This window comes from Aythya fuligula, chromosome 17, assembly GCF_009819795.1.
Source record: "Aythya fuligula isolate bAytFul2 chromosome 17, bAytFul2.pri, whole genome shotgun sequence".
NCBI lineage: Eukaryota > Metazoa > Chordata > Aves > Anseriformes > Anatidae > Aythya > Aythya fuligula.
Genome location: NC_045575.1, coordinates 8,053,937 through 8,080,472, shown reverse-complemented (window position 1 = coordinate 8,080,472; position 26,536 = coordinate 8,053,937). Strand labels below are relative to the sequence as shown.

At 53.6% G+C, this 26,536-nt stretch overlaps 1 protein-coding gene across 4 annotated transcripts; it reads right to left on the bottom strand.

Annotated features, from left to right (window-relative positions):
• Nucleotides 1–820: 820 nt before the first annotated feature.
• On the bottom strand, nt 821–26,536 carry CABP1 (calcium binding protein 1). Of its 4 annotated transcripts, none has more exons than XM_032199134.1 (8): nt 25,925–25,986; nt 14,084–14,332; nt 9,301–9,477; nt 5,895–5,925; nt 5,090–5,233; nt 3,740–3,849; nt 3,190–3,337; nt 821–1,439 (listed from the first exon to the last, which is right to left on the bottom strand). In XM_032199134.1, exons 2-8 carry the CDS (start codon nt 14,126–14,128, stop codon nt 1,414–1,416), a joined length of 681 nt encoding a protein of 226 aa, XP_032055025.1. In that variant the 5' UTR covers nt 14,129–14,332; nt 25,925–25,986; the 3' UTR covers nt 821–1,413. The 4 variants fall into 4 exon arrangements, with proteins under 4 accessions (XP_032055025.1, XP_032055026.1, XP_032055024.1 ...); XM_032199135.1 differs by lacking the exon at nt 25,925–25,986 and adding an exon at nt 22,475–22,761; XM_032199133.1 differs by lacking the exon at nt 14,084–14,332 and having other exon boundaries at nt 25,925–26,536.

The following is a 26,536-nucleotide window of genomic DNA, read 5'->3' as shown; positions in this document are numbered from 1 at the left end:
GCAACAGCAAAGCAGAAGAGAAAATCCTTGTTGGGGACACGGATTTGTGGGACCAGAGAATGTGAGAGGAACCTGGGAAGTGAGAGATCTGAGATGAAGGAAGCAGAAGGATATCGGTCCCTAATCTCTGAGTTGAAGGAAGAAGGCAACTGAGAGGAAAACAACTCCCATTTACACCGAGGAACCCACAGAAACGCTGAAGCCCTTTGAGGCAGAGCAGAAATTAGTTCTGGTGACTTGTGACTGGGACTGCATAGGGAAAAGGGACAACTGCAAGTCCGGCAGGGTAGGGGAAGGGAGTGGGAGGTTGTGAGCATCCTGGTGAAAGGGGGGACTGTGTCTGGAACCAGCATGTAGGGCATGGACGCTGCTGCCCTGGTTGCTGCTGCAGACAGGTGCAGCACTGTCTGGTGGGATGGAGCCACAGCATTACAGCACAGAGCCCGCAGCATGGCCTCGCTCTGTGCATACGCTGACAGCGGTGTTTGAAACAGTCTGGAAAGAGAGGTTTGGCTGTTGCTGCCTGTCCCCCTCCCACCCAGCCCCACTCCACGCCATTCCTCCCACTGCTCCTTACCCTAGGTCCACAGGGGTGGGGAGGAGGGGTGGGGGCCCTCCACGCTGCCCTCACCTCCAGGCCCCTCAGCACGGGGCCAGCAGAAGGCATGGCAGAGCCCAGCTGCAGGCTTCATGGCCAGCTTCGTTCCCATGTCCTGCACCATGGACTTGTCCCCGGACCCCGGTAGATGCCCCGGTATCCATCTGGCCCAGCCCCTCTCCCCCAGCCCCGCCACCTCTCACACGGACACCCAGGCTCCACCTCGTTTCAGCGTGCAGATTTATCGCTTTCCCCCCGCAAGACATGTATTTGAATTTTCTCTTGGTAAACATAACCACAGGAGATGCGAATATGTGCCGAGGAAGCATAAATAACCCCACACAGATAGACACACACACAGACAGCAAACACAGACACGGTTCACCAAGGGAAACCAAGAAGTGCAGAGCACGCCCTGAGGCCGCCACCAGTCCCAATGGCTTTGTTCTCATCCACCCAGCCACCAGGATTTCTCCCACTCTCGCTTTGCAGCAGCTGGTGGGAGAATAAAGCTGGGGAGGAGGAGTCTGAAGTTGCAAATATCCCATGAAAGCATCATGGCAAGTCCCGGCTCTGCGGTTTCCTGCAATCGTCTTGAAGGAATGGTTCCAGTTGTAGGAAGTTGCAAGTCTTTCACAGTGTGAAAGGGTGGAGGGGCATGGGGACCACCGTGAGGAAGGAGCAGCAGGTCATCTTGCAATGTCCCAGTTGCAGCCAGCCGATTAACCTTCGTGTGGGAACATCGGGGCTAGATGCTCCATCTAGGTCCTCTTCTGCCCTCTCTAAGGTGCTGATTCGTTAGCTGAGAATAGCCTTCAACGGGACATCATGCGAACAAACTCTGCAACCGACAAGAAAATACAGCCCTGAAGCAAAAGACCTCCAGGTCCCCACCCCAGCTCTCACCCCCTGGAGACAGCATGCAGCCGGGGTGGAACTGGGGAAACCGAGTCCACACGGCAGGTCTGTGCTGCTCCGGGAGCAGCCCTGGAGAGCCCCCACACACGAGGGGCTCTGATCCTTGCGTTAGATACAGCCACACAACCCCGCCAGCAGGGCAGTGCATTGCTCCGACTCCTTCCCAGCCAGCCTACACGCAGGCAGGCTTGTTTGTACAAGCAGCCCCTTGCAACACATCATGGCAAGTGTCGCCTCCCTTCGCCGTAATTTCAGGGAACATTGATTTAGAGCCTTGGGAGCACGGCAGGTTCTTAGTGAGCTTGCCAGCTGAAGGAAACACCGGTGTTGGAAAGTGTTTTGGTAGGTACCGGTGCTCTGGCAGAGAAAAGTTTACTTTGATGGATTCCTTGCTTTGGAAGATACAGGTTAGCGGTAAGGACACCCTGGATCTATTTCTTCACCACCCTGCAGCTTGTGGAGTCAATTACACTTGCTAAAATTGAGTGTGGATGCCATCAAATAGAAATGCGTTTTCACTCTGTGCTTGAATTGCCCAGAAATTAATAACTCTGCGAAGAGGAGGGCAGTGGAAATTACCCCCTTGACTTCTCTTTTTCCGTTGATGGAGCTGTCCTTTGACAACTAAAGCAGCAGTTCACAGAGAAAATGATACTGGGCTAGCATTTCATGTATTTTAGCTGTCTAACATAATTTAGCTGTGGGAAACAAGGAGAGCTACTGTCAGGTAATCAGCCAGTGCATTAGAACTGCTGCAGCTACCCGATGCTTTCTAGGGAGGCATTTCCAGTTTTTAGCATTTCCAAAGCCCTCAGAAACTTCAGGACTGAGACTCCTTGCCATGCAGGAGATCCAGGAATGCCTCTGAGCCAAAAAATTACATGCATTTTATTTTAATTCTGTCGTTACTGTGCTTCACCCTGATTGCAAAGGGTTGCACCAGGAAAACAAGCAGCCTGCCACGCTCTCACACCTTCCAGCTCTATTATCCTCTTAGTTGTCTGATGATATCAACTGCTTCCCTTGCCAGGAATCCTGAGCTCTATCAACATCACTCCTGCCACGGCTAATGGCTAGGATAGTAGCCGAACTGCTCGTATTTTTTCCGACTCCTTCTGGCACGGAAAGTGAAAGAAGAAATGAATTATCTGTGGGATTTAACATGACACATCTAGATTAGATATATACAGTGCTACTGAGCACATCTGGCATGTGACCATCTCCTGGCATAACAGTGCAGAAACAAATTCTCTATAAACCCAGATAATAAGGTGAGACAGAGGAAATGGAAGGTGTAATGTTTTTTTCCAAATAAATACAGCCTTCTCACAGCTCTTGCAATAGATTTAATGGAAAGGAAAATGCCCTGTAAAAAGAAGTCTGATGCTGCACGGGTTTAGCAGAAGCTGTTTCTCTGTGGCAGGGCATCTCCCTTTCCATGTGAGAACTATGGAGACCTGACTGAAATTGAGGTGCAACAAGAGAAGATACACAAATGAACACTTCAGCTGAAGAATTGTATTTGTTTTTGTTTGTTAGTTTGTTTGTTTGTTTGTCCACATTTTGGATCCCTGGGCCCAGAGCATGCAAATCTTCCCTTCTGCTTCCGCCTCCGAGCTGAAACTCTGACTCACACTAGAGCAGCTGCACAGGGAGCACTCATCCCCTCTCACCTTCAAAATCAACACGCCCATCGCCGTTCAGGTCCACGTCCCGGATGATCTCTTCAATATCCCGATGCCCCACCTGCTGCCCTAGAAGCTTCTTCATGGCTTCTCGCAGCTCACTGGTGCTGATCTCCCCATCGCCGTTGGTGTCAAACTGCAAGCACATGAAAAATACCAGCCGGGGAAATACAGTTAGTGGAAACGGATCTTGCTCTGGGTTGGACTTTGTACTGTCCTGCTCCTGAGTGCCCTATTTTTTCTGCATTCCTTTACATCCCTCCTTTTCCTCTTTCAGGCTCCTTTTGGTCTGGATCCAGCCTGTCTTTTGTCCTCAGAAACCCCTCATTACTGCTCTGACTGCATCAGTTTCCTCTTCCTTGCCTCAAGGGCTCCCTTATCTTAGTGACTTTCTCTGCTCCTCCCTCATTTCATGTCTGGCTTGACTCTTAGTCTTCCACTGTGCTGCTCTCTCCTCCTCTTCTCTTCCCCAGTGAGTCTCTCTTTCCTGTCTCCTGTTGCTCACCTCTCTGAGGGGCACACGGTGGGGAGCACTCACCTCTCGGAAGGCATCACGGAGCTCTTTTACACCAATCATGTCTGCAGTTTCTGCCAGCAGCTTTGGTCCCATCAGCTCAACAAAATCTTCAAAATCCACATGGCCACCCACTTGGGATAAGACGAAAGATTGCGTGTAAGAACTCCATACATTAGCCAAGCCCAGTGCTCACTTTGCACTTCTGTGTGCCCGGAGGGCTTGGTTCTCCAGGAAAGCAAAGCACAGAAGGTGCAGGAGAGTGGAAGGAAAAGCAGAGGTAGTTTTACACTGCCTGTTGTATTTCCTGGATTGTGGGATATGCAGAATGAGCCCAAGCTACTCCAGCCTGTGTTGCCATGGACTGCTACATCCTTATGGCATCACGTACTGAGTGTTAGAGGCTTGGTCCCACTAGAGCTTATAGCAACCCTCTGCTGCACTTGTGCCAAAAGAAATGGCGAGGGCACTGCATGACGTTCCTGCATGCCCTGGCAGTGCCCTGCAGCAGTGGTGGAGTCTTGGTTCATTAGCAGTGGCCAATGTATGTCCAACTGTTTAATTTTCATATTTATCCCTTTTCTTGTTTGTTCCCCATCTGACAGCTGGCAATAACACTCTCAAATTCCTAACTCCTTGTGTGCCGTGGTTATCAGCTGTTTTTATGTGCAAGCGGTTGTGTATGTCACAACTCCTTCCATTTCCCTGTCCAGGTAACTCGTCTTTCCTACATCAGCCTATGTCAGGAACAACATGCACTGAGTTTCCCTTCTCCCACCTGGCTGAGGGCTAATACCCCACACTGTCACGGACAAGTCGTGACAAAAACGACGGTGAAAGACGAGAGGCACAAGCACAGTGACTCCAGCAGCTGCCCCCCACCCGGCGCTGCCAGCACAGCTTGCTTGCAGCCTACCCGCAGGGGCACAGCAGATCACAGACACCCACAGCAGTGAGCAGCCCATCCGCCTCCCACTCTGACCCAAACATCTCCATCTTCCAGTCGTCGCCTTCAGTCCGACATCATCTGACACCAGCCTCAGCATGATGATGTCCACGAGCTGAACACCAAGGTCTAACTGCCCACATCGAGGGCAGTTTTACACCTGGCAGCATAAGCAGGGAGGACAACTCTTCCACATGCTGCTCCCATACGGCACGGTCCACACAACCCATTCATCTGATAAGCAATAAAAAGGGCATCAACTGCTAGGGGCTACGAATGAGCAGAGGGATGAGAGGGAGCTAAAATGACAACCAAAAATGAGAGGGAAAGGAACACCAAGTAACAGAGACAGCAGGAAACAAACAGCCCAAAGCAGCAGCGCGGGCATGGCAGCCACAGAGAGGTTCAGCAAGGTGGGCGTTACTCACGGTTCATGTTGATCTGCTGGGAGAGTTCTATCAGCTCCATCTCAGTAGGCATGTAGCCCATGGTTCGCATGCAGTTCCCCAGGTCCCTGCAGTTAATAAACCCATCCTTGTCTTTATCAAACTCCTTAAAGGCTTCTCTTAATTCTGTGGGAGTGGATCCAAAAAGAACAATGTTGTCAGAAACAGCTTGAAACACCAAGAAACCTCCCCAGTGCCAGCAGCACTTTATGAGGCCGGTCTCTGAGATCCTGCAGGTGTTCCCAGCAGATCTCGCTGTGAAGAAGCAACGACTGCAGCAGTGTCAAGCTCTTCTAGCAGCAGCACTGCTGACCCATCCCTTACAGGAAAGCGTGCTGTGACTACAGAGGCTTTGAAGTACCACAAAGTGATTTTTCCTGAACTGCACTCCTTAAAGGCACTGGAAGCAGTGAGTTTTCCCAACTTTTACCTCTACACAATATTCCATAGCCCTCACTGTAGGGGTTAGCAGGTAAAACAGCTTCCTTACAACCATACTTTACAACGCTTTCCATGGGAGCTGGGGTGTACAGCAGTTCTCTGGCAGCCCATATGCCGTTACCTCACTCATCCTCCCACCTTGAAGAAGCTGCATTAGATGCAAATTCCACAGCCAGCACTCTTGCAGTTTTACATACTATTTCTTTTGCTTGGGCTGCCAGGAATTATTCCAGTAATCACCTCCCTTGATTTGCCACAGATTATTTTACCACCCCTTGGGGGCCAACCTGGAAATGACCAGCCTGGACAGGGAGAAAGGTGACACAGAAGGAGCGACAAGTTTTACCTTCGATTTCTTCTGGGCGCAGTTCTCTATCCTGCAAAAAGAGAACACACTGTGTTAAAGTCTTTGGCTTGCCGCAGCTGCAGTTTCAGAACAGCACTCGGTGGTGCAAACAGTTCTGGGACGAGCCAGAAAGTGAGAGAAGAAACAAGAAGGCGATGACATGTTTAATACCATCTACCTAGCAAGGCTTCCCAGCTCTCCTCCCCACCAGGGCGGGTTTCAGCCTGCACACTTCCCCGTGGAAGCCCCTCTCCTTGTCTGCTGGACGGGGGGTGACAGATGCTCCCCCGGGACAGAAGGAACCTGGGCCAGCACAGGCCCTGCGTGTGGGCTCCCCACCTCTCAGGGCTCCTGCATCGCTCCCCAGCACCGAGTCCTGGAGCAGAGACCGGCGCTGCAGCAGCTGCTCTATGGCTGTGACTGCATCCTCCTGAGCTCCTGCTGAAACGGCCAGATCAAACCAGCTGGAAGCTGCTCCTGTAGCCAGAAGCTCTGTAACATCATCTGCCTGTGTCCCTGCTTGATTCCTGTCCTGCTGGCAGGACAGGGACAGCCAGGAGCTCTCTTGCAGCCCACGTCCCAGTGCCATCTCCTGCAGTCCCCCCAAGAAGGGAGGGACTTGCCCCTTCCCCCCAGCCTCGGCTCCCCATACAGGCATTCTGAAACCAGGCATGAAGGCAGACACACGACAGGTACATCGTCAAGGTCATCTACAAACGAAACAGGACGAGGATTCACCATGTTCAGGAAACACTGCAACTTCAAACATCCAATTTCAATTTCGTGGAAGGAGGGGGAGGATATAAAAGAGCATAGGAAAATTCCACCACTGCACCAAGAAGAAGAGATGAGCATGGAAATGCACTGCTTTCGGGTTTAAACGCCCTTCCTAATTCCTCTCATTGCTCCCAGGCAAATCCAAAGCATCTGAGAATTTGGAAACACAGAAACGCCATCTCTTTTGTCGGCTGACTCTCGGCTTTTCCCCTCAACCGTGGGGACTTTCTCCTTGCCTTCCAGGTGTCCTGCAGCCTCCCCACACGGCCCCGGAGCCAGTGTCCTTGCTGGGTTTGAGAAGGATGATCCTTTGCTATTTAACCACGGGCTCCTCTGGCAACTAATGGCGGCTGCTCGGAGCGCACAGCAAACTAGGACACCCGCTGCTTTACGTCTGTGCAGAGGGGGCTGTGCCAGAGAAGTGACCAGCTCGCCGCTCATAACCTTCCCAGAGGCATCTCTGTGCTGGATGGAGCTGCCGGAGCGCACTGCCTCCGCGGCTTCATCCCTCACAGACCTGGTATTTTCAAACATGTCATCCCATTTGTTCTGCTTCCATCAGCGCCAAGAAATAAAACGGCTCCCCCCCAACACCTGGGGCCGGGCGCAGGAGGCCTTACCGCCCTCCCACCCCGTTGCAGCAGGTGACCGACGGTCCCGACATCTCCAGCGCAGCCGTCACGAGAGCGTCCTCCTCCCCGCTCACCGAAGGCCACGTTGCGACCGACACGCGTCGGGAACGGGGGCTCCAGCACCGGCTCGGGTGTCGCACCCCAGGGCATTGGCGCCGGCGGGGCTCTGCGCCTATCCTCGCACGCGCGGCTTCGAGCGTCACGGAGCCGCGGGCTGCGAACGCAGGAGGAGGGGGAGGGTTTTCTGTCCCTCCAAAAATGTGACTCAAGCGGGAACTAACGTCACGGAGAGGTTTTCTGGTTTAAATTTGAAAAAAAAAAAAAAAAAAGATCCCCTAAAATGATTAAGGAGGAAAAGCGCTCGGGAAGAAATGGGCTGAATCACTCTAAGGCTCTTGGAGAACATATGGAAAGAGGAACAAAACTGTTCAGAACCTAGATATGAGCAGAGGTGACCCTCAGAGAGTCATGGTACGTCATGGCCTTACTCTCACTTATTTCTGCTCTATGCACAGTAAGTCCTGCTGCTCTACAGCCAGTAGAAGTAAAGCTGTTGATCAGGTACACTTATGCTACACCAGGGTAGAGACATCACTGATCTCATTTTGGAAACTCTTTGGGGTACGGTGAGTTCCCAGGGCCTGAACAGGATGGATTCTGTCAGCATGAGCCTTCCACTGGAAGCTGGACCCGTGTCCTGTGGTGGGGAGCCAGCACCAGTAGGTGCACTGGTGTGAGAACACCATGCCCTGTGGGTCAGTGAAGTGGCTCAAGGCATGCGTGATCACTTAGCGGCTGAAGGTTAACAAGAACAAAGGCCCTGTGATCAATAATGACTGACGGATCCTTTTTAGGTTGATGGTTGAAGATGAGGTTTCAGAAATCAAGCTCTAGGTGTCTCCTATGGCTGCAGATAACCGTGTCCATGCAGAGGGATATGAGACATTTCTTATAGGGGCGAGAAAGCCCTGACTCTCAGGAAACTGGGGTGAGCTTTGTTTCACCAGAGGATATGGAGTGCACTGGATTAATGTAAAACAACACATGTCCACTTACGCATATCCATAAAATGTGTGTTAATGATTCCTTTGCGTAAGTCTTTACGTTCATGTTACTGTAGAAATTTAATGTATATGTGCAGAAAATATGCTCTACTGCTTATAAAGACACTGAATTTACATGAAAATACCTACTTTCTTTGCTTATATATAAACATTTACATCAGAAGCATATGAGCACAGTTACAAGGAGGTGTGACGGAGTGGACAGATGTGGTTCTCTGTTTATTCGTGTGTGCAGGGACAATAGCATTTGGTAGCCTGGCACTATTTGCAAATATGAGGCCAGACTGATGTTCTTTGATTTATTTGGCCAGGATGGCTGCAGTGTCAGGCTGTGCATGAAAGCGTACAAAAGACTGCATTTGGGCTTCTGTGAGGAGGCAGATGCATGCTCATTTCTGCTTGTATTAGCGTGCTCACTGGGAGCTGACAGGAACAGTAACAAATACGGGCATCTCTGTGGGACAGCTTGTTCCCAATATGGATACTCTGATTTGCATCTAAGTGGCTACTTAGGCCCTAAATGCTAATTTGAGCCTCTGGGAATGAGATGTGAATGTCTTGTTGGAATAACAGCTTTGAACACTGGACTCCTCCAGAGTCCATCTGATTATACAAGTCCCGGGGTCTTAAGTCCTTCTCTTGAATCCATGTGACTACATCTACTCGAGTGTAGGCTTGGATCTATCTTCCATAGCTGCATTTTTTTTTGTTTAAATCATCCTTTCTTGCCATTTAGGCACAGAGACCTCTCTGCACATGCTTCAGCTTTGACCTTTGCCTGTGACTGCGTTAGCTGGAGCCGGGATGCTCCAGGACCCAGGGCTGGGGGTTACGGAGCTCCACGCACAGGGAGCACGCGGGCAACTCCGCGTCCCCGGCTCGCGTCCACACGGCTTTGTGCGTGTCTCGCCCGGCTGGGTGTAACTTACGTACAGGCTGCCTGTTTTCTGCGAAGCCCTTCCTCAGGAAGATGCATGCTGGCCCCAGCAGGTTGTGCATGACGGCGCAGTTCTGGGCCAGCACCATGAGCGGACCCTGGTACTCGCAGGCCGACGGCCCCTCTTCGCTCGTCTGGACAGCCTTATAGCACGTCTTCTCCTCATGGCGGATCTTCCCAGCCAACCAGCAGCAAGCAAACAACACAACAGAGGATGTTACCTCCCCGTCTCGCCCAGCCTCGCCTCTGAAGTTTTACTGAACCGCCTCGCAGAGCCATTATTGCTAAATTTCCTTCATCTGCTTCACGCCGCGTCCCCCCCGCTGACCTCTTACGCTTTGTGTGGAAGCCGTAAATCCGGGAGTTCACTTTCAAAAGCCGACAGAAGTACGGCCAGCCCGGGGAATTTCGCTTTGAACCGACATCAAACCCTCCACGAGCTGCTCACGTCTACCCAGAAACAGCCCAAAGGGCCGCGCTCCCGCTACCAGCCCCGCAGTTCAGGATTCCTCGAGCAAGTGTGCCCCACGGCACCGTACGCGTGCCCAGGGCCACGCTGCTGATGGCTGCAGTGGCCGGAGCCTCCCCAGGAGGCGAAATGGAGGCTGCACAGAGGCAGCACGTTGGGCTCCAGGCTGCATGGCAGCAGCACGGCTGGGTGACGCTACCACGAGGCCGCTGGCAGCATGGGGTGGCTCTGCCAGCTGCGGCACGCATCGTGCTCCACTGGAACTAGCTGCGTCCTCGGGGTCTCGGGCACTCAGCGCGCTGCCCTCTCCTAAATCGCTTGCGGTTCGGGGCGGAGGTCAGGCACGAGCACGGTTGGGTCTGTTTGCCTTTGCACGTTTCTGTGAGTGCACACGGCTTGCTAAGCTGGGGCTCCAGAACGCGCTCCAGCACTGGATTTTATAAGGAGGCACTGCTTTCCTTTTATAGAAATGCATTTCCCTGGCTCTGCAAGAAAAGTCTTATCCTGATATTCCCATGCAGCTATAAAAAGCCAGCACAACCCACAGGACCCTTGGTTTTATAGAATAAACATTAATCATGCATCAGATTCCTCTTCAGGAACAATTCTACTTTTACAGCCGGTGTTCCCAGGGGTGATCAGAGAAGCTCTGTCAATTGTCATCGGCTCCTTTATTAACTCTTTCCTTAAAGCCTGAGGTGCTTTTTCAGGCTAAAGCACCAGACGCGCAGGCACACCCCAGGCACACTTGTCCAAAGCTATCGCATCTCCTCGCTGTGCCTGCCATGTGCTATTACCTTGTGCACACAGTCTGCGTTTCAGACAGCCTTACCCCAACCTGCTCGTGTATAACGTCATGTGGATATCAAGCACCAAAACAAACAGAACCCAAAAAGCAAGCCACGAAGAAAGAAAATGATGGAGCAGAAAAGCACTTTTGTCGCAGTCATAGCTGAGGAGGAAATCTGTCTCTGATTCAGCGTGACACATCGGACACTTGTCCTTAAAAACCTGAGAGATGAGCATCCGTCCGCAAATGGCATATTACTAGCTCAGCTAAATGTCAGGGCATCTGTGTTGAACTGCATAGCTTCATGACATCAGTGCAAAGTATTTGCAAAAATTACCAGCTTTTTTTTTTCTTGGCACATTTTTGAGTTTAATATACCAAATAATGTGACTCACTGAAAATAGCCCACATCAGTTCTGCATTGAATTCCAGCAAAGAGACACGAAAGCTTAAAGGTCCCATAGCCTCCACCTAATCCTTGCCTGCTGACCCTTCCAGGCAATTTCTTACCTAGCCACATGGCAGCACCAGAGCACGGTCATCCCGTTATTTTTCTGTGTGGATAAAGATCACCAGCTCGATCAAACAGCTGCCCAGAGCCACAGAAGGTGGCTGCCTTACTGAGAGACCGATGGGGGCTCCCTGTCCTGCAGCTCCAGGCAGGATTTACAGCAGGCGATGCTCCCTCTGCCCAGCAGCCTCCAGGTTTCTCCTGCAAGCACCCCCAAAAATGTCCTCCAGCACACTCCTTTATCCAGACAGAGCTGGGAAGGGAGCTGCGATATGGGTACAGGGCAGAGCAACACCAGGTGCCTGCTACAGGGGAAACAGCGGCATGCACAGCGCAGAAACACAAGGAAAGGACAGGGGGGCTCAGGCTTTCTCCGTCTCTTGCAGGAGCAAAGGGGCACTACCATGCCTGGCTGGGTCAGGCCAGATCTTGGAGGGCCTCTTCGAGGGAAAGGCCACCAAGGCTGGCCACCAGGGGCACCGGGGGAAAGCGAAGCTGCCAGCAGCCAGCACTGGGGAAAAAGGACCGAGCGTTGTCACCTGGACAGGCAAGGAACCAGCCCCTGGCTGGGCCAGCGAGCGCCTGGAAGTGTTTCCCAACCTCCCGGTTGATATCACGCATTGGAGGGACCACATCTCCCATCACCCAGGTTCAGCTCCCACCCCCACATCGCCTACAGCCCCTCCTCACCACTTCAGCAAAACTCAAGGAAACCATAAGCAGGCAATGTCCATCCGCCAAGCTCCCTGGGGAATGGGCATCAGGTGCAAAAGGCCTTCACATTGCCGAGCCGTGCCCCTCATCACCTCAACCCTGCTCCCACTCACTGCAGCAGGGCCACACAGTGGAGATCAGAGCAGGAGGAAAGCTGTGCCTGCCCTTCTGGCTCAGCAGCGCTCAGATGCGGGCAGCTCCTCAGCCCCAGGACATTCACACTCAGAGGAGCTTTGTGGAGGCAGGGATGGGGTGAGGACAGGGATGAGCAGCAGGCAGAGAGCGAGCGCTTCCTCCCTCTGTAACTTGGTACCACCCAGGGCCCAGCTCCTCGTCCTCCTCACTGAGTTTCCTCTGAGCTTGCCCCAGGTAAAACCTGGGAAAAAAAAGACCAGGGTCACCAAGCAGCCAAGTGAAGCTGTGTGGCGTAAGGCTGAAGTATCCCCATAGCCACAAGTGTTGTGATCCAGAGGTCAGCACAGCCCCACAGGAGTGGTGCCCGAGGCTAGACCGGAGTTGGAGAAATCCTCCAGTTCAGCTCTGCAACTTCCTCTCTTTAGTCCTGCCAACCCAGGCCTTCTAACGAGGCACAAAGTGCATCTTCTGAAGCAGTTTTTAGGAATGAAAGCATAAATTACCTAAAAAAGACTGACCACACAGAGTTTACAACTTCTTCAGTCCATTGCAATTCAAGCAGCCTGGCCACATTTCAGGCTTTAATTGCAATCTCCTTGATCGTGCTGAGCACAGCTGCAGCCAACTCCTTTTATTGCAAGTTGGAGACGACCTAGGAATAGCCAAATTGTTGTTTTTTTTTTTTTAACCTGTGATGTTTGGGTAAACCTCAGCTACTCCTGCCCCTTCCTGGGGATCACCCTGCCACAGGACTGGTCTCGGCACTGTCCAACTGCTCGATGATGAATTCTCTCCTCATCTATCCCAGCACTCCTGCAGCAGCACCGAGCCTTGTTAATAGGAGCCAAAATAACAAGGAAACTGTTTAGGAGGTAAATCTGAGGCCAGAAGAAACTCCTTGCTAGGACTCCCTCTCCACAGCAGATTTTCCTGAGGGCAAGGCCTCCTGGTGGCACAGCCCCATGGCAGCGCCTTCACTGCCAGCAGGGTCTCCCCAGAGCCAGCTCTCCATCGCTGTGCTGGGGATGCTCAGCGAAACTTCATCACTCCCGAGGAGTGAATCGAACAGCTTTCTGCTGAGTTATCAGATTTTCAGCAGTGCCAAGTGAGATCCGTGGGGCTGACAGGTACACGGTGCTGCTACACCTCCCTCAGCCAGGCAGGAAACGGTACTGGGGCGAATCGTTCCCGCCTGTCCCTGTCAGCAGAACGGTTCCTGAATCTGATCAGTCCTGGGGTTGTTTTCAAAACCTCAGCAGTCTGGGGATTGCAGCCTCACAGACACGGAGCAGGGCCAGGCCCAGGCCCCCGTGCACATGGGCCGTGCTGCCAGGCACGCGCTGGATGCACACACACACGCGAGGGATGCACACAGGGGTTAGGCCCGGCGTGTCCCCTCACAGGGCACGGCCAAAAGGGTCACAGAACATGCTGCTGTGCCCGAGTGCATACATCCAGATGAGATGTGTGCGTGCGGAAGGATGGGAGTACACAAAGCCACATGCAGACTGCTGTGAAGAGGCACCCCAGCACCCGGACCATGCGCGTGCAAGCAGGGAGAAGTGTGTGAAGCACACGGCGAGCACCACGCGCCTGCTCACAGCCCACCGGATGGGTGTGTAGAGGCACAGACAGCTGCGGACACCTAGCACAGCTCGGATCCTGAGGTCACACACACACACACACACACACACACACACACACGGCCACTCGTGCACAGGAACATGTCCCTGCAGGAATGACACACGTGGCTGGGCTCGTGCAGACACCCTCGACTGAAGCACATGCACAGCCGTACACAAGCTCACGTGCATACACATACCTGAAGCTGCCTGCACAGACGACGTGTGCCAGCGTATCGAGCACATCAACGAGCACAAGCGTGCATGGACGCAGTGGGCACGCACCCACGGAGCAGGACACACGCCTGCTGATGTATACACACGTTTATTTACACACACATGGTGGCGTTCAGCATCCTGGGCTCTAGTGGCTGCCCTTGCACGAGCAGCTCTTACAAAAAAGACTTGTGAAGAGAGCTGAGCCCCTCGCACGCACCGCTGTGGCTCTCCCACCTCCCTTGCCCGTCTGCCCACGACGTTGCCCGTCCCAAGAAGCAGGGCTGGAAAAGCACAATTCACTTTGATTTAGGGAACATACCTTTTTTGAGAGGTTTCTCAGTGGAGACTTCACACAGTTGCCCATAATATGTTGAGTCTGCCTTTCCGGTGAACTTGGTTATAAAGGAACTGAAGCAAATGATCCCATTAAAGGTATTCCTTGGGAGCAAAGCAAGAAAGGCAGCGCCAGGCAAATCCAAACAGCTACTGGCTGCTGGGGCTTCCCTCTTCGGGGAGCTTTTTCTCTCTCTGCCTCTCTCTCTCCGTGTTTTTACTTTATGTTCACTTTCTTGAAGAGATGAAGCAGGAAGGAGAGGGAGGGGAGAGAAACAGACAGAAAGAGGGAGAGAGAGGGAGTGAGAAGGGGAGAGAGAGGGAGGCGGATGTATAATCTACATCAGATTAATGTTCAAATCCCTCCCACCCCCCTCAATCTGCAGGCAAGATTGTTTCACTCATGGGAGAGAGCTGATTCAGGGAGAATTAAAACAGAGAGGCACCGCAAGAAGCGATTTTAGTGATGAGTTCAGTGAATCCAGCTAGTTTGGGTCCACACAGCCTCTGAACACTGCAGCCCTGCCCACCCCCCTCCTACCTCCTCTCAGCTTTTCAATCATCAGAGAGCAAGGCTGGCCAGAAGGCAATCCACTTAGGGGCTTGGGGCAGAGTCCAGTGCTCGTTTTGGAGCAGAAAGGGACCATTTAGCTGGGTGGGACCTGTTTCAGCTTATAAAGACTAGCAGACCTGCAAGTCCCTCATTCTTTTCCTGCCACAGTGGAAGCAAGCCCGGAGGCAGCAGTGCAGGGTCCCTGCAATGCTCTCAACCCCAGGACAGAAATTTTTAACCACAAGGGAGAGACCTTGAGCCAGTCTTAAAGTTTTTTTCCACCTTTCTGCGAGTAGAAACCAACCAGAGGTTTTCCTGTACAAGTCTGCCAAAGATGGGCTCGCCCCCGAATCCTAAATCCAAACAGCCCCAGGCTGGGTAATGTGAAAGCAAGAATTTGTGCATCAGACCCAACCACCTGAGTCCGGGGATAAATAAGGGGCTCCTAAGCCCAGCCCCAGCTCCGAATTCTGAGCTTCAGGCCTGCTGAATCATTTCTGAAAGAAAGGGGATGAGTCCCCAGTACTTCCTCTGTTCTCAGGCTGCACATAAGAGCATTCAGCTTGAAAGGAGATTTAAATTGCATAAAAACTCACCATCAGCCCGGGCAACAGGACCTGAGCAGGGCAGGGAATGCATCCCCAGCCACAAAGCCACCACCGTGGCAGCAGCTCAGGGAGGTAAGAAGCCACGGCATGAGGAGCTACCTCCTGCAAGGGATGCGAAGGCCAAGCTGGCACTGATCCTACACCTGTCCGTGTACAGAGAAGATGGACTGTCTGTATCACAGCAAAGCAGGGCTTTCTCTGCTTCCACCCAGATGGTGCTGTGGCAAACTCAGCATGACTGTAAGGTGAACCACCAGCTGCTTTAGAGCCTGGAGGCTTCTTCCACCTGAGGAGATTAGTTTAGGAGGCCAACCATGACAAGAGTCAAGAGCTTCTCCAGTTCCAGACACAGCCAGAAGCGCACGGCAATGTGGGGTAGTGTTTCTTGCTCTTCCTCGTAGCAGCCACTTTCCAGGAGTGCAAGCAGTGGAACAGCCTCCTCTCCTCTCCTCTTGTCTTCTCTCAGATCTGCTCGGTGCCTTCCTCACCGCACGGGCTGGGAGGAGCTGCACGAAGTCCCACAGTTCCCCCAAAGTGGGAAGCTGCGGTAGCAGGCACTGGAAGATGCCCGTTGTACCCAGAGCAAACAGACCGGGGGACAGAGGGGATGGGGAAACTCTGGTCTGGAAGGTCTCCGTATCGGAGCACACCCATGGGGCTGGGAAGGAAACCTTCCCTAAGCTGGCCCTACCACCTCTTGTCACGGTTGGGGGATCCCTGACAGAGGGGAAATACACGGTCAGCCCTTGGGGCAGGCACAGCCCGGGGCCCCTGCAGCAGGAGGATGCCAAAACTCCCAGCTCCTCTCGAGGCTGCCATCTTTGGCTCTATTTCTCTTTCCCTTCTTAAAGCAGCTCATGGGAGGCTGATCTACCCTTGGCCGAAGTGCTGGTCGTTAATAACGTCCTCTGTCAGCTGGAGCCATTCCCCAGGCTCCTTGTTTATTGACGAAGTGCTTGTCTCCCTTGAGCAGAAGCTGCCATACAGCGAGTGAGGCGCCTGGACTCCCTCCCGAGACAAATGACTCCAATTCCGGAGCAGAGAGGAGAGAGAGCATCACCTCCCTGCCGAGCATAAATCTCCCCTTGGCAGGCAGCGCGGAGGCCAGGAACGCCCCGCAACTGAGAAGTGCCCGTCTCGAAAATCCATCGCAGCTCCAAAATGCCAGGGGGCTGTGAAGGACAGGCAGGGAGCACGGCTGGCAGGGCTCTCAGTGCCCCTCAGCAGGAGTTGAGGTGGTCACCCCTAACCGGGAGCTTGCACAGAGCGTCGGGAGCCAGCTAGCACGACACACAGCTGCATTTCCCTGCTCTCCTACTTCTCTTCCCTGCAGTCGCAGCAGTCGCAGAAAACGCGCAGGGCAGAGAGAGAGCGCTGGAATCGGCTGCCAGGTTCGGGAGGGAGTTCACAATCCGGGAAGGGAAGGGAAGGAAGAGGCAATGGGTGGGAGCCCACTCGCAGCAGGTTCGCAGCACAGTCAGCCCTCGGGCTCTGCAGGAGCGCTGGCAGAGCCGCAGCGGGCCTGAGAGATGTGGCCGTGAACAGTTTCTTTATCCCCTTATTTACCCTGAATCCCTTAAGAGCAATCGGGCAGCACATCGCAATCTCGCAGGCAGACCCTGCTGACCTTCCAGGAGGAAAATCACTTGGACATTGGGATCTTGTTCATCGCCACCAAGGGCAGCTTAGAGAGATGCAGGGGAGTGGGGTTGGTGGAGAGGTCATTAGAAGATTAGGTTAGAAGGAGCACATTTTCTCCCTTCCTCCAAACGAGGCTGCTGTAAGAGAACAGGATGCTGAGAATAAGTGTGTCAAAAGCATTTGTGTGTAGGTGCTGATCTGTGGGTATGCCTATATCTGGGGTAGTCAGGGTGCGTGTGGGAGGGCTGCACATGCATGTATACCGGCTTTCCCACACTGTTCTTTGTGGCAATCACACTGTTCTTTTAAGGCCTGGGGCTCTGTTGTAAACTTTCTAAAAAACAGAAGGAATTTTGCGAAATGCACGCCTTGCCGTTGTGCCTGCATCCCCCCCTTTTCCCTGAAACCCACAGAGGAGAGCAGAGACCTTCACGGATGCAGTTTGGCACAGGGTGAGCTCCGCTCCCAGGCAAGGAGCTTGGCACATGGACTGACCTGGGCGAGGAGCAGGGAGGAGGCTGGATGGCTTGGCATTGCCAGGGAGTGATTTAGGTGGCTTCATGCGCTTGGATTCTTTAAAAAGCAGCAGTGCTTTGTTCAGGCTGGCACCACGGGTTCAAATATTTATTCCATAGGAAAGGGTTGGACCCCAGCACGGCTAATCACTCGGTAGCTGTAACAGACTTCATCCAGTGACAGCAAATACCCGACCGCTCCAACAGAAAGGACAAAAATCAATCCAAAATGTGGGACTGCAGGTTTGCTTGGCAAACATTTCCCGTGGAAGTACAGAGCCGTACAGGAAGACTGCTCGGATGCCAGGCCCGTTTCAGTACATGGACCTTCACTTGCTGGAACATCAGATCAGGTCATTGCTTGTAATGCAGCGCTGCAAAGGGCACCCTCAGCACCTGGGGGTGGGGTAGTCTCTGAGGAGAGCACATGGCACAGCATTCCTAGCATCTCTTCATTGAAATCCACAGTTTTCCCTAAGAACTCGCTGCATGCTTGGAAGATTTAGTATCCTAAAATATGCCGCCTTATTTAATTTCCCCTAGCAGGCTAAGAATTTTTCATCTATTTTTTCTATGCCGGAGCAGAGAGTGCACATACTGCTTATTAGCTTTCAAATCTGCTCCCAGCCAGCCTTCAGCTGATGCCTATAGATCTGTGTTTTACAAAAAACAGCCCTGTCTTGTTTACTGGATGACCTCAGATGAGCCTTAGCATTTGGATTTATTAACATCCTTCCTCTGCCAGTGCTGTCAAGGGCCTTGCTTCAAAGCTCCCAGCCACTGGAACAGGCACCGGCACTGCAAACCTCTGTGCCTGGCTTCCCCTTCGTCTGTGTCAGGCTCCCGAGTGCTTTTCCTGCATCCTGAGTTATCTAACCTCGGGTGAACCTGGGATGGTTCCACGCTGCCATCAGGCAAGGACAGGTCCGTCTCAAGCAGAGGCACCAGCAAGCACTGGCAGATGCAGACCATCCCCTCAGCTGGGAGGAGGAATATTTCTGCAGAGAGTTTGGGAACTTTCTTTGCTGTCAGCTGTTCCAGAAAGAAAGTGTTGCTGACTCATGCTGTGCATAATATTCTCCTCCATTAGAGCAATTGGATCATATTCAGTCCCAAACAACAGAAAGGTTATTAAAAAACCAAGGATGCTTTCCATCCCTCTCAAGGTAACAAACCCTGAAGAGCCAGCTTCCGTCTCACACAGCTTTGTCTGTAATTAGCTAGCTTTATTCCGTGTTTGATGAAAAGAGATGGGAACGTGCCACCTCCTGACACCTTTCATGCAGATCTGGTACTCGCATTTTGCACTGACCCAACAGGAGATGTGCTGGAGGAGCACTACGTGCTGGGGGTATTTTCTGCTTTTAAAGACCATCCATGGGCTACAGAAGGACAAGCAGCAGCTTGACAGCCCACAGGTTGCTAGAGCAGTTTGCCAGGTATATGCAGTATGAAGAGGGTTTAAAACCAACCTCAGAGGGTCCCTTCCCTTCGTTCAGAAGTATGAGAATTGTGAATCGCTCTCTGTCAGGGCAGCTGGTGCAGCCCTGGGTGTCTCACCTCTTCCAAAGGAAAAAGGGGCAGGGGCTCAGCACCCGCTGGCACGCTGCGGTGCTGCCGGTGTGGCTGACTAGTGGGTGGGCAGAGCCCTAGGAACCATACCAACCCCATACTCCAATCCAGTCCTGCAGCAATAGACGAGATACAGCATAAAACTGAGGTCTGCCCCATTTCTGTTCTGAGCAGGGACCTGACAGCACCTTCAGAAGGACCAAACTGCATATCCCAGATGAGCGCTCTGGCTCAATCTCAGTGCAGCTGGTCACAAACTACCTACACTCTTTTTTTTTTTTTTTTTTTTCTGTTATTTCAGCAGAATACAGGGGGGTTGTTGGCCATTTTCTGCTTCCTGCCCTCAACTGTTGTGACACGATACCTCACAGAGGTACACGGCTGCTTGTTTCCTTCCAAGAGCAGGGAGCGTATTTCATCTGAGTGGGCTGAAGCAATGCTATGTGTTCTTTCCAAAGGTGGTTGCAAGGTGCAAAGTACTCTAAAGGAGGAATGGACAGAAGAGAGATTAGAATACTGCAAATGACTTCATTTAGACATTGTATTGAGCTCATGGTCTTATGCCAGTGCAGAGGGCTACTGAAAAACTCAGTGTGACTGTATGAGCCACGAAAGCTGTTTGTCTTTATTTCGAAGAGGGGCATTTGACTGAAATTGAAGGATTGCTCGAGCTCATGGGCACTGCTGCTGCTCTGTAAGGTCACAGGAATGTCAGAGGATTATTGAAAGGGAGCCCAAAGTTAGCTAAGCGCCTTTTACTGGCTGCACACCACATAGCTGCTTGTTATTGGAGATCAATACCACTCATGGACTCATCAGGGAAAGCCATCTCCTGAAGCTGCAATGCTAGAAAGAACCACAACGAATTCAGCTGCCAAACCTGCAGCCCTTCCACTACATCTCCGGCTAAACTCCTCCCTGACACTTTGTTCAAAGCCAACATTGCATCAAACAAAAACCAAGGCAGTATAGGGTGGTGGAACACACAGAGGGCTAATTTAGATGATGGTTAATTCATTATTGAAAGATTTTATTCTCTCACAAGCTAAGCTGAACCCAACCAGAAGGGCTGCGCGTTTCAGTGCATCAGCTCATGTTGCTGTATATTTCATGAGCTGAATATTTAATGAATGTTCCTTTAGCTTGGTTTTATTTTGATGCCTTTCCATATCCTTTTAAAACAGATTTGTTTAAAAGTAAATCACTGACAAAGATTAATGTTTGCTGGCAGACCCGCTGCAGGCAGCAAGCTTATCCACTGCCCCTCAGTGATTCTGTGTGTCTGGCTGCCATCCCTCAAGCTTTTTAGAAGCAATAAATGTGATATTTTTTTTCTCCAAGCTGAGCAACGGGGAGGCTGGGTGGATGTGCTCGAGTGGAACACTGTTCCTCTGTATTTGTGCCCGTCACATACAGAAAACACATGAGCTACACCTCATACAGCAGGGTCTCAGCAGGCAGGGACGTCCCTACGCGCCGAGTATTTAAGCACAGGACCGCGTGTGTGCACAGAGGTACATGCACAGCCACACCGAAGATCTAGCAGGGGCCGCACAGAACAGGCTGTATGTCTGCAGGCACGGCGTTTACGTGGAGGCTCTTTACGTCAGGCTGCATGAGTGGACGTGGGCTGTGCCAGCACGCAGGGCAGGAAGCACGGAGGCTGTACGAGACGCACGCAGGTACCCGGACTGCTGTGAGTAGGTGCCCGGCCATCAGCACGACGGGTGCTTCCCCACTCAGACCACGCTCCTGGCACCAGGACACCCGCAGGCTCCCCGGGCACAGCCAGACCCAGGGCTCCAAGGGGCCTGCGGGGTCCCTGCCCGGCCAGGGAAGGGGCTTTTGGGGGCAGGAGCCAGGCCCTCAGGCTGGTTCCTCCTTGCCCTGCTGCAACCAGCGGAGCAGGCCAGTCCCACGCAGGGCCATGCAGTGGAGAAGGAGGATTTGTGAGCGAAGCTGAAGCACTGCAGCCCTGGGACCGTGTGTCCTGAGCACCCCTGCAGGGCCCAGCAGCAGCCCGTGCCCGCCTTCCCTTTACGGGCACCTTGAGGATGCTCCTGGGGGTCAGAGCAAGCTCTCAGAGATGTCTGAAAAAGAGGAAGCAAAGCAGAAAGAGGGAATGCAGAGTTTCTTTGGGGTTTGTCTCTTCTAACCTGTGTGCCTTCAGTAGCTGTAAGCTACAGCTACACAGCATGGCCAGCATCCTTGAAACGCTGGTCGTTTTGAGCTACAGGAAAAATCCGGTTACCCCAAGTCACTCTGCTGATTCCACACTGTAAAAGAACAGCTGAGAAACTGCCCTTGGTTCGCCGTGACCCTGACTCACCAGCGCTGCCTCTGCCTTACAGCACGGGGCAGCACAGCACACGAGACCCTGCAAGCCAAGACATTTCACCTTCACCTCCGCTACCCCGCAGCGCTGCATCCCACAGCTTCCACCAGCAGCCCGGCGCACAGCAGCCTCCTCACTGGCACGCGGGGCAGCCAAAAGCTTCCATCACGGGGCCATTAGCGGTGCCCCCCTGGGCTGTGCAGGGCTGCCAGGCTCTCTGCTGGCAGAGCTCCACGTGCGGTCCTGCCGCAGCATCTGCTCTTAGGCAAAATCCCATTAGAGTCGGCTGGAGTCGAAGCCACTCGAGGGAACAAGGTCGTCCTGCGGGTGAGGAGACCAGCCAGGCTGTGAGGCTGGGTGAGGCGCGTTGTCCTTACCCAAAAGGATGCCTTTTGCACCTGCTTCCCACACAGGCAGCCTGGGGACACGTCCTGCCCCAAAACAGGGCCGCTTCTGACATTCTGGTTTGCTCCAAGGTCCATTAAAACCTGTTAATATTAACTAAAAGCTCTGAGTAAAGGAAGATCAAGCGGTACCAGAAAAGGAAAATGGGAGATGTAAAAAGATTCCTTCCCTATTTTAATGGTAATTCGGATACTGAAATTAAAATGGGACCAGGAGATGGTGCAGATAGGAGTGGCTTTTAACTGCCTGTACAAATAGAAATACAAAAGCCCCTTTGGCCACAGTGCTAACAGCAGCAGCCCGTAAATATTTAATGATTCCCTGTGGCATTATTTGACCCCCCTGATCCCCACGCTACCAGAAGCAATTGACAGAAAACTGTTGGGGAATCACTTCGCTGAAAAATTTAACAGGCAGGCAGGGTGTGAAAGCTAAACGGCTCTGAAAACGGTCAGGTCTCACATGGCAGGATCGCTTGCAAATGAATATTGCATAGCAAAGGCCACAAAAAGCTCTCCTCAAGGTGCCAGCCAGGCTGACCCCGGGGCACAGGAGTGAAGTGCAGAGAACCGGCGGGCTGCGTGCCGCAGGACCTGCGCTGCGAGCCCAGGGCCAAGCTGTAGGTGCTGCTGTAGGTGCTGCCACATCACTGCTGCCCCACAGCTTTGCATCGCGGTCCCTGTTGTTACCACGCTGCTGTCCCAGCCTCTGAGCTGCTCTTGCTGCTGCTGTCACATCAATAACTCACCTGCTGCCACTGCACTGCTATCCTAGTGGCCGAGGTAGCGCTGCTCCTCTGCTGTTAGGGGCGTGCTCCTGCTTGGGACGGCACCGCTGCTCCCCTGCGTCCTGCAGCCACCCCACGGGACCCTCCAAGGGGTGACAGCACGCTCCTTCTTCCTACACCACACTCCTTCGCTTCTCGGCCACTCCAGCACTCCCCTGCTACGGGCCAGAACGACGCCACCGCCCTCCCCACGCTCCCTCTTTGCGCCACTTTCCCACGTTGCTGCACGATCGCACGTTATCCTTGCCAGCTCCACGGTGAGTCAGTGCCCAGCTCTCGCTGCTGGATGGAGCAGCCGCCACTGCAGCGCCGCCTGCAAACACGGCAGCCCGCTGCCCCTCGCGTGGGGCACTGCCGGCCGTGCTCCCGCAGTCACCGCCTCGCTCGGCGGCGCTGCCTTCGTGCCAAGTCCCGGCCGCGCGACCGAGACAGCATCCCGGCGATAACACCTCGCTCGCTGCCTCCTGTGCAGCGGGGTGGTGCTGTCACGCCGGCACAACCCCTTGCTAACAGCACGCCCAAAGTAATCACTGCTGCACGCGATAGCTCCCACCTGGAGTATTGCAGAGCCCCCCTGAGTGACAGGGTGCCTCCCTGCAGCCGCCTCCCCGACCCGCTGTGGGGACGGGTCGTTACCCCAGGATGGCTCCTGGCTCCCACTGAGGCACCGTTACGCTCCCCTGCATTCGGTAATTCGTGTAACGCTCGGTTACAGAACGGCCCGAGGTCCTAAGGAGAGTATTACTGTGGTTTTTATATCACGGCATCACTGCACCAATATAGCACGAGGCTAATTAATAAAATATCACTGCATCCTGCATCCCGGCGGTCTCTTAGCATTCTCCCGGAGTACACAGGCAGAGCGCTCCACATCGCTGTGCCGGTTATGTAAAGGCGGCACTTCTGCCTTCGCTCTTTTTTTCCTGCACAGCTACAAATCTGCCTCCCTCAGACACAATCCTCCAGTCCTGGACTGCTCCTTTCGCTCTGACTGCAGTAACGACGTCCCCCTGTGAAGTCAGTCCTGCAATGTTTTTGGCGGATCTGATCTGGTGTCTGCATCCGCGGCCACGCACCGCGCCGCGAGGGGAGCGGGATGGAGCCCGGCGGGTGCGCAGCCGGCACAGGACGCACCGGTGCCGCCGGACCTCAGGGCGCTGCCGCTGCAGATACGCATCACCAGGCTCCCCTCCTTGCACGTGCTGCAAAATGACTGTCTGAACTGTTTCACAGTGGGCCGTGTGGGCTGGAAAGAAGTTCTCGGATTAAATAAATTGCCTGCTGAGCTGTTGCTGGCTCCTAATTGCGAGGTGCAGACCGGTGGCACAGCACCTGCAGCTTTACGCTGCAGTCCTGGACACTTCTGCGCCAGCGACCACGGCTCAGCCCAGGCTGCAACTTGTGCTCCCGCAGGTTTAAATCCTTCTCTGTCTCAAGATATTTTTACACAACGCTTAGCATCTATGTCTTCACTCGCAGAAACAAAATTTCCATCATTCCTTTCCGTTACAGAATTTCCTGGTTCTTATCCTAAGACCCGTATCCATCCCAGGATTTTGAGATCACTACAAGAAATCTCCACGTCTCTCCTCCCGCATACAGCCCTTCGCATAGCCCATATTGTAGTTCCCCTTTATGCCCACGAAACCCTGTACTGCCCTGCTCCTAAAACCTCCCCTAGATGGTCGTTTTCTCATGGTTACTTCAGAGAAAGCAAGGCAGAGCTGAGTACAGAGAAACGGGAATAAATAATATTATGCTTCTAAAAAGAGATGCTGGTGGTTGCTGTTTCTCAGCCCTGGTGCTATGCACCGAGCGCAAGAAGGAAAAGCAGAGCTGTGCCTGTCCCTGTTCTGTAAGCAGCACGGTTCTGCGCTGGAATTCAATTTTGCTAAGTTTGCGGCATTTGGGAGCGGGTCACAGCACTGGAACGCAGCACAGCGGGTGCAATGAAGGTGCTGCTCGGGTAAGGACCGAGCTCGAAACCAGAGAGGTCTCTGCGAGCAGGAGCCCTGACACAGGTTTGTTTGTACTTCGGCACTGGGGACGCAGCTCCACAGACTTAAAATCCGTTCTCAGACGCGTCTTCATCTTCCTCAGAACCATGGAGACAGCACCAGCCAGAGCTGAGCCCACGGATTTCAGTCTGCAGATTTTCAAAGAATACCGATTGTGCGACCCAGCTGAGCACCCAGCCACTCACTAGGCCCTTCCTTAGTGCTGCTACAAAATGTTAATCTAGGCTCCTGGTCCCTCATGGGCACGGGGAGGGTAATATCTGTCCTGAGTTCAACACAACGGTGACACTCATAAATAATGGACTGGTAGCAAGGATGCAAAATTGCTGAGGAAAGCAGAGGAGGTCTGATTTTTCTCATGAGAAGTGAGGATGAACAGAAGTAGACAACACTTCCTGAGAGCAGAGCAAACAGGTACAGGTGTATCACATCCTTCCCCTCAAATCACAGAAATTCTTGTTACCTCCATAACCTCAATTTCAGTGGGCATCCTGCAGAGTCTCCCAATCCCGCTTTAAAACGAGACATACACACAACAAAAAAATCATGAAACAACAAACAACAAAACCCCCAAGTCATAATTCTGGGTTAATCGATCACTCCCGGGCTGGAACTCAGCCACCCAGGCTGCTGGTTTATACCTATAATTGTGCTTCTGGGAGATTGCAGTTACATTAATCTTCCTGGAGATTACATCTCCCAGTAACATCCCTAAATGGCTCTAAAAGAAAATTTCAAGCCGGTCTTCCCTCTGCCTTTTCATTTTTAAAGGGTAGCCCTGTTGGGTAATTTCACTACCAGAGGCAGCTAAAAATGACAGTTTTGTACCCAAAGCGCTCGCAAACACCGAAAGCATCTGTTCCACCCTAACACAGTGACTGGGAAGGCTTCGGAATTGGGTCAGGATTTTTTTGTCGTCCTCCCCGCTACCTTCCCCTGACAGCTTCTGCCATCAGAAATGATTCATATGCTGATCGCACAGAAATGTACCATAAGGAGATGTAAACAAATACAGCGAAGCAAGGCGGGGAGCCAGAGAGATGGCACCTAATAAGTAAATATATAGAGAGAGATGTTTAAAATAAATAAATAAATCGCTTCCCTGACACTCACCCTCACCAGGCAGAGCCACAACTTCCCCCGGCTCCAAGGGTTTTTCCCCCTCCGGCGAGCCCTGGAGCGCCCTCCGCAGCGGCCCCGGGGGTCGCGGCCGTGCCCGGGGGGGGCACCGAGCCCCCGGCCCCGCTCGGAGCCGGCTCCGCAGCGCCCCGGCGGTGCCGCAGCGCTCGGGGAAGTTTGGCCCCGTTGGGCAGGAGGAAGCAGTGCATTTGCAGCCCCGGAGCAGCAGAAGGGGATGCAGGGGGCGGCGGGGGGGGGGCGCCTGGCTCCTTACCTGGCCGAAGACCGAGCTGAGCATGGGGTGCAGCTGGTGGAAGAGGGGGTCGGCTTCCAGCGGCCGCTCGCCGCCGCCGGACTTGGCGGAGCACTTGCTGCCGGCTCTGGACGGAGGCGAAGCGTTTTCGGAGAGCTTTAGGGACTCTCTGCTGGCCCTCTGCCTGTGCCCGAAGAAAAAGTCCTCCTCCTCCTCCACCTCCTCCTCCTCCTCCTGCCCATCCCTGGCCGCGAGCTGCTGCTGCTGCTGCTCCGGGGGGTGCCCGTGGCTGCCGTGCGGCGGGAGGTGGCGGTGCCGGTGCCTGGCTCCCCTGCCTCCTCCTTCCACGGGCTCCTGCTGCCCGTCCCCCCCGGCGGCCGGCAGCCTCCCCGCTCCCCTGGCCCCGTCCTCGCGGGCAGGGGGCTGGCACAGCGGCCTGCGGGCGCTGGGCTCCCCGGGGAGCGCCTCGGGGCTCGGCTCCCTCCCCGCCTGCCCTCTGCCGGCCCGGGCGCGGCCCCCGCGGGGTTGGGGTTGGGATTGGGGTTGGGGGGATCCTCCCGGAGCCCTCCTGCTCCCCGCCGCCCTGAGCAGCGAAGTGCGGGACTCGCTTTTCGCCATGGAGGAGCCGCTCAT